This window comes from Salmo salar, chromosome ssa20 (genome assembly GCF_905237065.1).
Source record: "Salmo salar chromosome ssa20, Ssal_v3.1, whole genome shotgun sequence".
In the NCBI taxonomy this organism is placed as follows: Eukaryota; Metazoa; Chordata; class Actinopteri; order Salmoniformes; family Salmonidae; genus Salmo; species Salmo salar.
In genome coordinates this window covers 43929329-43941569 of record NC_059461.1, presented here as the reverse complement: position 1 = coordinate 43941569, position 12241 = coordinate 43929329, and the positions used below count along the sequence as shown (strand labels likewise).

The window sequence follows — 12241 nt, the reverse complement described above, 5'->3', positions numbered from 1 at the left end:
AAAGTTGACAGGCTAGCATGCTGTTCAAACAGTTGGAGACTGACAGAAGGTTGTGTTCATAACAATTTAACTGGTTTGCCTTGGTAGCTGTATTCAGAGCTTGTGAAATTATACCTAGATCCAAGTTGGATAAACTTGAAATATAAATATTAGCTGGGCTTGTGCTTAAGAGTGTTCATGAGACCGGTGTTAACTTTCTATAATTCCTGCTACATTATTAGTGAATGTGCATTATGCAAGGTTCTAGATACATTTTTAACAAAATAGATTTTTTATATAGACAGAGCTGGTTTTTTTTCCATTTAACTAGGCAAGTCAGTTAAGAACAAATTCTTATTTATACCCTCCCCTAACCCGGACAACGCTGGGCCAATTGTGCAGCCAGGGATCGAACCAGGGTCTGTAGTGACACCTCTAGCACTGAGATGCAGTGCCTTAGACCGCTGCGCCTCTCGGGAGCCCTGAGGTAAACAATGCAATTGTATATATAATTATTGCATATACTGTAGTCTTTCAAATTTGTGATTGACTTAGTGTTCTTGTTTGTCTATTGCTATTTTTGTATAACGTGCTCTCAGATCACTGAAACGCCACCTGATGTGGTGAATGTTGTTGAACTAGATCAGAACACCTTCTCAGTCACGGGCTGAGAAGGATAGAGTTTTGACCAGGTAAATTTTTTTGTCCTCTGTTAATTCATTTTCTTGCCCTCCAAGAGATATATAAGAAATGGATTTGTAATAATATGAAATATAATTGCATTTATTTCTGTTATCAATCAAGGTGAGATTGAACATAGACAAGGTGCTGGAGAAACAGAGCTACTGGAGCAGAATCAAGAAGGCGACCAAGTGCTTCGACATCCGGGCGAATGGTTTGGAAGAAAGGCGAAAGGAAGGTGAGACCTGGGAAACCTCGCTGCTCTTTCGCTCCTAGCTGGGATCACCATCCGTTAAGGTGAACATAAAAGTCTCAGATAACTATTTGCATTTGCACACAAAATTACCTGAAGATACCACTTAATTTTTTTTAATAACACTGATATTTTTCTCTTTGTCTTCTTAGGGTTACTTCGGTGGAAGCCAATAATCATCTCCAATGGGAGCAGCTGGACGCTCCACACTTCAGTGAAGCCTATGAGACAAAGTATGTTAAGCTTCGGTTGACGTTTGAGGAAGCCAGAAATGGTAGTTATGCTGAGCTTATAAAAATGTAACTCTTTAATTTACCTCTCCAAATGACTTTAGGACCATCGACTGTCTAAACCACCCAGGAGGTATGCCATCCACCAGAATCAGTGAGTTCGGATCAGTCGGATACTCTGTGCTCTGAGTCGGAGGGGTACCAGCTTGAGGTGGGCTATACCTTCAAAAACGGTTGAAAAGTACATATCTCCCATTTATAATACTACACTACTCCATCTACTTTTCTCACAGTAAAGTGTAACCTGTGTGTTTGCTTGTTTACATCTCTGTCTCCTACCTTTTTCCTATGCTCCTGTTCTCCAGGACCTTGGGGTTCTGCCCAACACCCAGACGTGGATCCACCTGATGTCCTCCATTACCTGTTCTCCAGGACCAAGAGGTTCTGCCCAACACCCAGACCTGGATCCACCTGATGTCCTCCATTACCAACCACCCTCCAACTTTTCATTACATCATCTACAGCTACTGTTGTTGTCATTATCTGCTAAGAAAGTTATTGCTCTATCATACTGGGAACATACCCCAAACTTTTGAACGGTAGTGTAACTTAGAAATGTCCTTTTTTTTTTTTTTTTATACAAAATTTGCTTTTGTCCATTATCCTATAATCGAACCCACAAATGCTGATGCTCCAGATACTCAACTAGTCTAAAGAAGGCCAGTTTTATAGCTTTTTTAAAATCAGAACAACAGTTTTCAGCTGTGCTAACATAATTGCAAAAGGGTTTTCTAATGATCAATTAGCCTTATAAAATGATAAACTTGGATTAGCTAACACAACGTGCCATTGGAACACAGGAGTGATGGTTGTTGATAATGGGCCTCTGTACGCCTATGTAGATATTCCATTAAAAAAAAATGTAAAAGCAGTTTCCAGCTACAATAGTCATTTACACCATTAACATTGTCTACACTGTATTTCTGATCAATTTCATTTAGTTTAATGGACACAATTTTGCTTTTCTTTAAAAAACAAGGACATTTCTAAGTGACCCCAAGCTTTTGAACGGTAGTAGAATATTTGAGACACACAGATTAACTAAAAACACGAGCACTGCAAACACTCAGAACCAAGAGACACTCAGAACCAAGAGAGCAGCAGTGCCTGGACTTTTCACTCTCCCTCTTCAAGTCCCACTTACAAGACTGGCTGCCTGTTGAAAACAAGTGACAGGCAGAACCTCCCACCCACCTCCTCTCTTTTCAACACGCCATCTGTGAAAATAAATTAAATGACAACTGTACCAAAAAAAGATCCAAGTTTAAATATTTAAATCTGAAATATTGCAAGGTTGGTTTTCACAGCCGTTTCATAAGGTGTTCATTGTTGTAAATTGCTCGGTATCCCTTGATGGTATTAGTTCAACATTAATCATTGTTGTATCCTGGGACCTACAATAGATACATATATATTCAACCACAAGGGTGTACTAATGATCTATGTGAGATTAATCATAATAGAGGACTACTGAAATGATATTAGTTCAGTGTAGATAAGGGAAGGGCAGGTTAAAATAAAAACATGACTGCCAGACAAGCCAGTTTATGAATCAAATGGATCTACATATGAATGGAGTGGAAAGGTGCTGACTTTGTGGTCACTAAGGTCAGGGGTGTAAAGTACTTAAGTAAAAATCCTTTAAAAGTACTACTTAAGTAATTTTGGGGGATATTTGTACTTTATTTTGGAATGTAGTGAAGTAATCTACGTTTTACTCTAAACATTTTCCCTGACACCCAAAAGTACTTGTTACATTTTGAATGTTTCGCAGGACATGAAAATTGTCCAATTCAAGCACTTATCAAGAGAACACCACTGGTCATCCTACTGCCTCTGATCTGGCGGAATCACGAAATACACATGCTTCGTTTTTAAATTGTCTGAGTGCTGGAGTGTGCCCCTGGCTATCCGTAAATTCAAACAGAAAATAGTGCCGTTTGGTTAATATAAAGAATTTTAAATGATTTATACATTTAAATTCTTAAGTATATTTTAGCAATTATATTTACTTTTGATAAGCATGTTTAAAACCAAACACTTCTACTGAAGTAGTATTTTAAGTGAGTCATTTTCTATTAAGGTATCTTTACTTTTACTCAAGTATGACAATTAGGTACTTTTTCCACCACTGTGTAAGGTAAGTAACAATGTGACAAGCAAATGACACATTTTCGTTGCTATTTCTGAAACATAGCAACGTTTAAGACTTGGATTTCATGTTTAAATGCTAACAAGGTAACCATAATACATCACAGTGATGTCTATGATGGCGCCGGAGGAAATGGCTGCTGTTTTACGGGCTCCTAACTAATTGTGCTATTATGTGTTTTTTCACGCATTTTGCACATAATGTTTCTGCCACAGTCTCTTATGACCGAAAAGAGCCTCTGGATATCAGGACAGCGATTACTCATCTCGTACTGGACAAAGCTTGTTCTTTAACGAGTCGGACGCAAAGGATTTACTTCAGACACCTGACAAGGCCCAAATCCCCGTCAATCGCATGAAGAGACGGAGAGATCAGGGACGCAGGTTGGGGAGCCTTGTAAGGATCCGACGGCGAAAGGGTAATCCGCCTGTACCGTCAGTCCTATTAGCCAACGTGTAATCATTGGATAATAAAATGGATGAGCTCAAGACTAACCTACCAACGGGACATTAAAAACTGAAATATCTTATGTTTCACCGAGTTGTGGCTCAACGACGACACGCATAACATACAGCTGGCTGTGTATTCCGTGCATCAGCAAGATAGAACAGCTGCCTCTGGGAAGACAAGGGGTGGCGGTCTGTGTCTATTTGTCAATAACAGCTGGTGCATGAAATCTAATATTAAGGAAGTCTCAAGGTTTTGCTCGCCTGAGGTAGAGTATCTCATGATAAGATGTAGACCACACTACTTACCAAGAGAGTTTTCATCTAGATTTTTCGTAGCTGTCTATTTACCACCACAAACCGTTGCTGGCACTGAGACCGCACTCAATGAGCTGTATAAGGCCATAAGCAAACAGGAAAATGTTCATCCAAAGGTGGCACTCCTAGTGGCCGGGGACTTCAATGCAGGGAAACTTAAATCTGTTTTTGCTGATTTCTGAGATACTCTACCTCAGGCGAGCAAAACCTTGAGACTTCCTAAATATTAGATTTCGTGCACCAGCTGTTATTGACAAATAGACACAGACCGCCACCCCTTGTCTTACCAGAGGCAGCTGTTCTACCAGCATGTTAAATGTGCAACCAGAGAAAAAAATATATATAAAACCTCTAGGCCACCTTTACTCCACACAGAGACACGTACAAAGCTCTCCCTTGCCCTCCATTTGGCAAATCTGACCATAATTATATCCTCCTGATTCCTGCTTACAAGCCAAAACTAAAGCAGTGACTCACTCAAATACAGAAGTGTACAGGACTGTTTTGCTAGCACAGACTCGATTATGTTCCGAGATTAAATCTTCTGATGGGATTGTGCCCCATCAGTCACTGGCTTCATCAATAAGTGCATTGATGACGTCTTCCCCAATGAACGTACATACATACATACATACATACATACATACATACATACATACATACATACATACATACATACATACATACATACATACATACATACATACACACATACATACATACATACATACATACATGGATTACAGGCAATGTCCACACTGAGCTGAAGGGTAGAGCTGCCACTGTCAAGGAGCGGGACTATTTCCCAGAAGCTTCTAAGAAATCCCGCTATGCCCGCCGATGAACCATCAAACAGGTAAAGCGTCAATACAGGACTAAGATTGAATCGTACTACACTGGCTCCAACCCTCGTCGGATGTGGCAGGGTTTGCAAACTATTACGGACTACAAAGGGAAGCACAGCTACGAGCTGCCAGTAACATGAGCCTACCAGACGAGCTAAATGACTATGCTCGCTTCGAGGCAAGCAACAGTGAAACATACATGAGAGCACCAGCTGTTCCGGACGACTGTGTGATTACGCTCTCTGTAGCCGATGTGAGTAAGACTTAAACAGTTTAACTTTCACAAGAACGCAGGGCCAGACGGATTACCAGGACGTGTACTGACCAACTGGCAAGTGTCTTCACTGACAATTTCAACCTGTCCCTGACCGAGTCTGCAATACCAATCTCTATTGCACTCCACACTGCCCTTTCCCACCTGGATAAAAAGGAACACCTACATGAGAATACTATTCATTGACTACAGCTCAGCGTTCAACCCCATAGTGCCCTCAAAGTTCATCAATAAGCTAAGGACCCTGGGACTAAACACCTCCCTCTGCAACTGGATCCTGGACTTCCTGACGGCCAGCCCCCAGGTGGTAAGGGTAGGTAACAACACATCTGCCACGCTGATCCTCAACACGGGGGCCCCTCAGGGGTGCGTGCTCAGGTCCCTCCTGTACTCCCTGTTAACCTATGACTGCATGGCCAAGCACGACTCCAATACCATCATTACATTTTCCAACGACATATCAGTGGAGGCCTGATCACCGACAATGAGACAGCCTAGAGGTCAGAGACCTGGCCGTGTGGTGCCAGGATAACAACCTCTCTCTCAATGTGATCAAGACAAAGGAGATAATTGTAGACTACAGGAAAAAGAGGACCGGGCACACCCCCATGGCCATCGACAGGGCTGTAGTGGAGCAGGTTGAGAGCTTCAAGTTCCTTGGTGTCCACATCACCAACGAACTATCACAGTCCAAACACACCAAGACAGTCGTGAAGAGGGCACAACAACAGCTATTCCCCCTCAGGAGACTGAAGATATTTGGCATGGGTCCCCAGATCCACAAAAAGTTCTACAGCTGCACCATTGAGAGCATCCTGACTGGTTGCATCACCGCCTGGTATGGCAACTGCTCGACCTCCGACCGCAAGGCGCTACAGAGGGTGGGGAGTATGGCCCAGTACATCACTACCTACCATCTAGGAACTCTATACCAGGCGGTGTCAGAGGAAGGCCCAATTTTTTTATTTTTTTATTTTTTTTAATTAAAAAAATAAGACTCCAGCCACCCAACCATAGACTGTTCTCTTTGCTACGGCACCAAGTCTGGAACCAACAGGACCCTGAACAGCTTCTACCCCCAAGCCATAAGACTGCTAAACAAGACTGCTAAATATCTAATTAAATAGCTACCCAGACTACCTACATTGACCCTTCTTTGCATTAATTCTCTTGCACTGACTCTATGCACACACACTGGACTCTACCCACACACTCACACCAACACACACGGGTCTTTCTATTGGATATCAGAGAGACGTCAACTTACCAGCACTACAACCAGGAATACGACTTTCTCAAAGCGGATCCTTTGTCTGCACCTCCCAGGGCATTTGAACTGATTCCAGAGGCCGACCCAAAACAACCCTGTTGGAGGAGACGGTGCCACCAAGCGGCTGTCATGTGCCTTTTACTGAGGAGTGGCTTCCATCTGGCCACTCTACCATAAAGGCCTGATTGGTGGAGTGCTGCAGAGATGGTTGTCCTTCTGGGAGGTTCTCCCATATCCACAGAGGAACTCTGGAGCTTTGGCAGAGTGACCATTGGTCTCCTCCCTGACCAAAGCCCTTCTCCCCCGATTGCTCAGTTTGGCCGAGTGGCCAGCTCTAGGAAGAGTCTTGGTGGTTCCAAACTTTTTCCACTTAAGAATGATGGAAGCCACTGTGTTCTTGGGGACCTTCAGTGCTGCAAAAATTTGGTGGAACAGATGGAACCCATCTCAAGGATGTTAAATGGAAACAGGATGCACCGGAGGTCAATTTCGAGTCTCATAGCAAATGGTCTGAATACTCATGTAAAGAAGGTATTTATTTTTATACATTTGCTAAAATGTCTAAAAACCTGTTTTCGCTTCGTCATTATGGGGTATTGTGTGTAGATTGATGAGGGAAAAATGTATTTAATACATTTTAGAATGAGGCTGTAACGTAACAAAATGTGGAAAAGTCAAGGGGTCTGAATACTTTCAGAATACACTGTATATGTACATAACTACCTCAATTACCTCGTACCCCTGCACGTCGACTCGGTATTGGTACTCACTGTATATATAGCCATGTCATTTGTTACTATTCAATGTGTATTTATTCCTCGTCACTATTAACTTTAACTCTGCATTGTTGGAAAAGGACCCGTAAGTAAGTATTCCAATGTTAGTCTATACCTGTTGTTTACGAAGCATGTGACAAATAACATTTGATTTGTATTATTGAACTTTGTATTTCTGCTACAATTCTGTTGTATGCAAAAAAGCGATAGGTGCTTAGAAGAACATCTGAAGAGTGATTATTTTGCTTTCTCTCAACGTAAATAGTCCAAGGCCGCATAGTAACATCACATGGACACATCTGTACGTCCTAATGAACGCGCCTTACAATAGCCACATTGCCGTCAGCACAGATCACATTTATTTTATCGCTCTCCGACACATTCAAGCTAAGCTCTCTCACACACACTGTAACGACGGTTAAATGTATGAGGGCAAGGAAATTAAACCTAATTTTCAGTTGATCACAAAAGAGCCTGGCACGTCAAACTTCTCCGTGGTCCCAAGGTCTCAAGAAAAAATTAAGGCAGTGGGAATGGACACTATCAAGTTCATACTCTGCCAAGCATTTTATTGGACACAAGCACAACGTTCCGTTATTACTTAGAAACTTCTTATGCTCGAAAATGATCTGAACAGCCGGCCGCGCTTCTGAGAAAACGCAAAGCCTTGCGCTTTAGTAACAGTCGACTGACAGGGTTTCCACCCTCTAACCTCCCCAAAGCATAGTTTTTTTTAGTGGGGTTTGAGTTTGGAGAGCCTCAATCCCTGCTATGTGACAAATTGAAAGACTTCCAACCGCACCACTGCCCCCACCCCTCTCGCCAGTGCTGCCAATAACCGGAGTCCTCCATTTCCAAAATGGACGCTCTTGCAACATGAAAGAAACTACAATGTATTCCATTTAATCAGATAACATATTTGTAACATATTTGTAACCTATTCAAAACACTGGTGGGAAAGCTATTTTCAGCAATGCGTAAAGGCGCCCTTAAAGTCCTAGGCTATCAGGTGACATTGACAAGAGCGAGGCAGAGCGCAGAGAATCAGTACGTGAATGTAAAATCATATCTTTGCAACTGTATAAATCACATGAAAGATAAACACACCACTTCTACGCTCCATATGTAGATAGAAGAGCAGCAAAATAAGTTACTTTGCCTATTTTGCACAATGGTCTTACCCGAAATCATCGTCCATGGATTTGAAGAAAAATGTATAGTTGGGTTTATTGAGGACATTTTTGAAGTCTGCAAGAGTAACCCTGTCGGCAGCGATGGGCAGCTTGACCAGGTACGGAGTTTCCTGGTCGTCCAAATGATATATAATTTTGGTATCCCCCATGGCGAGCCTCTGGGGAGGGTAAGGCCGGGTACATCCAGCCCCGGGTCCACACTCTGCCTCCCTGGCGCTGGGTCTACCACAGCGTCTCCTCTTGCCTGTATCCCGGCTGTTGTCAACTCTTCGCTCTGCTGCGCTTTAAACGATCCTCGCACGACGCGGACTGATGTGTCCAAATAAAATACGTTTAAAATAAAATGACATCTACAGTTACAACTTGGTATTGTTTTTGTTCGTTGCAGTCTCTCATTACACAATAATGGAACTGGGTTAATTTGCGCCTGTTATGAGCCTCAGATTGCGCTCTATATAGCGTCGGAGAGTGCTTTTCCTGCACGTTGTAACAGCTGTCCGCAGATGTGTAAGAATAGCCCCTTCTATCGACTTTACAATGAAACTCCCTCTAGAGGACTGGGAATGAAATTAACAAAAAAATTGGTGTAAGACAATATGATTTGAACTCTTGAAGATTTAAGAAAATACGGATAGAGCAAAAATATAAACGCAACATGCAACAATTTCAAAGATTTTACAATTTATTTCAATTGACTGATTTCTTTATATGAACTTTAAAGTTCATATAAATATAAATAAATTCAATAGGCCCTAATCTATGGTTTTCACACGATGGCTCACTCACTGGGGAGCCAGGCCCATCCAATTCGAATGAGTGTTTCCCTACAAAAGGGCTTTATTATAGACAGAAATACACCTCAGCACCCCCTCAGACAATTTCACAGTTGAAGAAGCCGGATGTGGAGGTCCTAGGGTGGCGTTGTTACATGTGGTCTGTGGTTGTGAGGCCACATATATTTGACATACTCCCAAATTCTCTAAAACGACATTGGTAGAGAAACTAACTTTCAATTATCTGGCAACAGCTCTGGTGGACATTCCTGCAGTCAGCATACCAATTGCATACTTCCTCAAAACTTGAGACATCTGTGACAAAACTGCACATTTTAGAGTGGCCTTTTATTGTCCTCAGCACAAGGTGCACCTGTGTAATGATCATGCTGTTTAATCAGCTTCTTGATATGCCACACCTGTCAGGTGGTTGGATTATCTTGGCAAAGGAGAAATGCTCACTAACAAGGATGTAAACAAATTTGTGCACAACATTTGACGAGGTGGTGGTTCTCCTCTCTCCTTTCCCTGGGATGTGGAAGAATAGGTCACTTGTAACTGAGTGGGTGGCTAAGCACTCCTGTAGAGGCCATGCATCAGGTCATTGACATATTTCAGGAACTGTAAAGACAGAGACGATCATGAATAACCATTACCAAAGGTCTTCACTAAGTTAGGCTTAGCCTAGCAAGTACATTGACTATGTTGCCCCTCAGCAGTCAGGCAGACATATATAGAGAGATAGACTATGCTTTGCTATTTACATTTCTTAGTCAGCAGGCTGGATAACTTCTGTACTTATTCCCTTTGTTCCCTCCCCCATCCAAATGAGAAGATTCCGGAAAAAACAGAGAATCAACAATTGACTAAGGCAGTTGAGAGGCAGTTGAGAGTTGGCCACCCATCATTCAAGGCAGAGCCCGACATTTCTTGCAACAAAAAACATGGCCTTCCTGTTCTGCATGTTAATACGTGTCACATATCAGTTTGCAAACAATGTAAAAAAAAACATATCATTGAGCCGCATACAAACATGGACTCTTTTTTGTTTTCTTGAGTAAGGCAGCTCCAAAATGTCAGGTGTTTCAGCCTAGCGCAGTGCTTTCTGTGGTGGTGGGGCAAGCCAGCAGAAAATACAGAGCATTGCACCGTGATTGGCTCAGTGTTCAGTCACTCATGGGGACACTATGTCACCACCAGGGTAAAGCTCGAAAATTCAAGCCCCTTGGGTGCTGCATAGAGGTGCCCATTCAAGAAGGCTCAAGGTCATTTGCCACAGATAAAATGATGTCAAATCACATATTTACAGTAGCTTTGATTGTGTAACTCTGTGCTGTAACTCTGTGCTGTTGTTTGTGTCGCACTGCTTTGCTTCATCTTGGCCAGGTCACAGTTGTAAATGAGAACTTGTTCTTAACTAGCTTACCTGGTTAAATAAAAAGTGAAATAATAAATAAAAAATAAAAAATTGGACTGATACTTTCAAAATCTTAGCTAGCAATCATCATCATGAATCAAGTCGACAATCTACTGGCAAATCCTTTTTAATCATTGTCATATGAAGAGAAATAATGAAGAGAAATTACAGATTAAACGTATTGGTGCTCATCGACCATTGGACATAAACATTACACAACATGTTGGAAATCGCAAATTCAACAATGAGTGGTTTGGAAGGAATCAGTGGCCAACTGCAAGCATTGCAAAGCAATCATTAGTCTGCTATTCAGTGGAGTGGCTGTGTGGTCCCAATTCTTGGTTTAAGGGTCTCTTTTCCTAGTAACATTAAAGTTGTCAAAAATATAAATAGTAAGGCACAGATACCACAAAAACGACTTATGATAATGGTCCATTCTAAATCAAAACGAATTTCACACATATTATTTAGTATATGTAAAGACAAGATTACATCAATAATAGTCTGATGTGTGACAATATTAGCATATTACTTGTGAATTATATAATTTGTGAATGATGCCCAGCAAAAGGCAAGAAACAATACATTTTTGTTTGACTTTTTCGAATCATAGTCCACACCTCATGTAGCCTAGCCCATAGGCCTATATGTTTTGTTAAGGTTTGTATCACAGCTAAAGTGGCCTAACAACTTCTTAATAAAAAATTAAGCACATGAATCCGCTTTACAAGGGGTGTAGAGCCTAACTGGCATACATAAGCAGCGCATGAGTTTCAAGTTTGGGGCAGATAATTTTCACCACAAAAATGCACCTTTATAATAAAAGCATTACATGCCCATTTGCGGTCACAGTCACTTTTGATAATGTTTTTTTCGCTAATGGAACATGTGTACTTATAGCCAGCCTACTGCCGTGTGCGCATTGCTGTGCTTATAATGTGAAGCAAAAGCCTAATAGTTTATAAAAATGTTAAGCTACACTTTCTGAACTGTTGTATCAACCTCATTAAATAAAAACGTTTGTTTGATTCTAGTGGTTGTATTCATTTGGGATCTATCGTATCCCACAACTGTCCCAGACTATGCTTGGAATATTTATTTCTCGCACAGAATAGGTACGTTTTTGTACTATGGGGGATAGTAGATTGACATAGGCTAGTGCTTTTGCTGTTCGTTAGGCCTATTCATCTTGTTGGCTGACGAAAAGTAAATGTGGACAGTTCTTCCAGTATCTAAACTATGCACCTCGGAATTGGATAAGGAGACGCGCAGTTGCGTGCCGGATGTGTCCGTCTTCAATTGTAGCCTGTGAGAAAGACCCGATCACGTGATGGAGAGCCTCGGAGCATGCAGGCATGGTTTGTTAAGGGTGCATTATGGCCACACAACCCGGATGCCACCGGGAAATTCGAGGCATTATCAAGGGCTTCTCAAATTGTGAATGAGAGACTGACGAAATGTGTACAGCCTGCGCAAAAAAACAAAGCAGAGCTCATGCCTTTCAAGATACTTTTTTTCAAATCATCATTAGATTCGCATCATGCTGCCTTATAATGTATTAAAAATTTAAAAAT

At 41.6% G+C, this 12241-nt stretch overlaps 1 protein-coding gene across 1 annotated transcript in view; it reads right to left on the bottom strand.

Moving 5' to 3' along the window:
• dvl3 (dishevelled, dsh homolog 3 (Drosophila)) overlaps positions 1-8970 on the bottom strand; it is a 38482-nt gene extending 29512 nt beyond the window's left edge. The window contains exon 1 of the mRNA NM_001140662.1: positions 8466-8970. Coding sequence (NP_001134134.1) covers positions 8466-8626 — 161 coding nt within the window. The 5' untranslated portion in view covers positions 8627-8970. The remainder of the gene's footprint in view (positions 1-8465) is intronic.
• Between the last annotated feature and the right edge of the window lie 3271 nt (positions 8971-12241).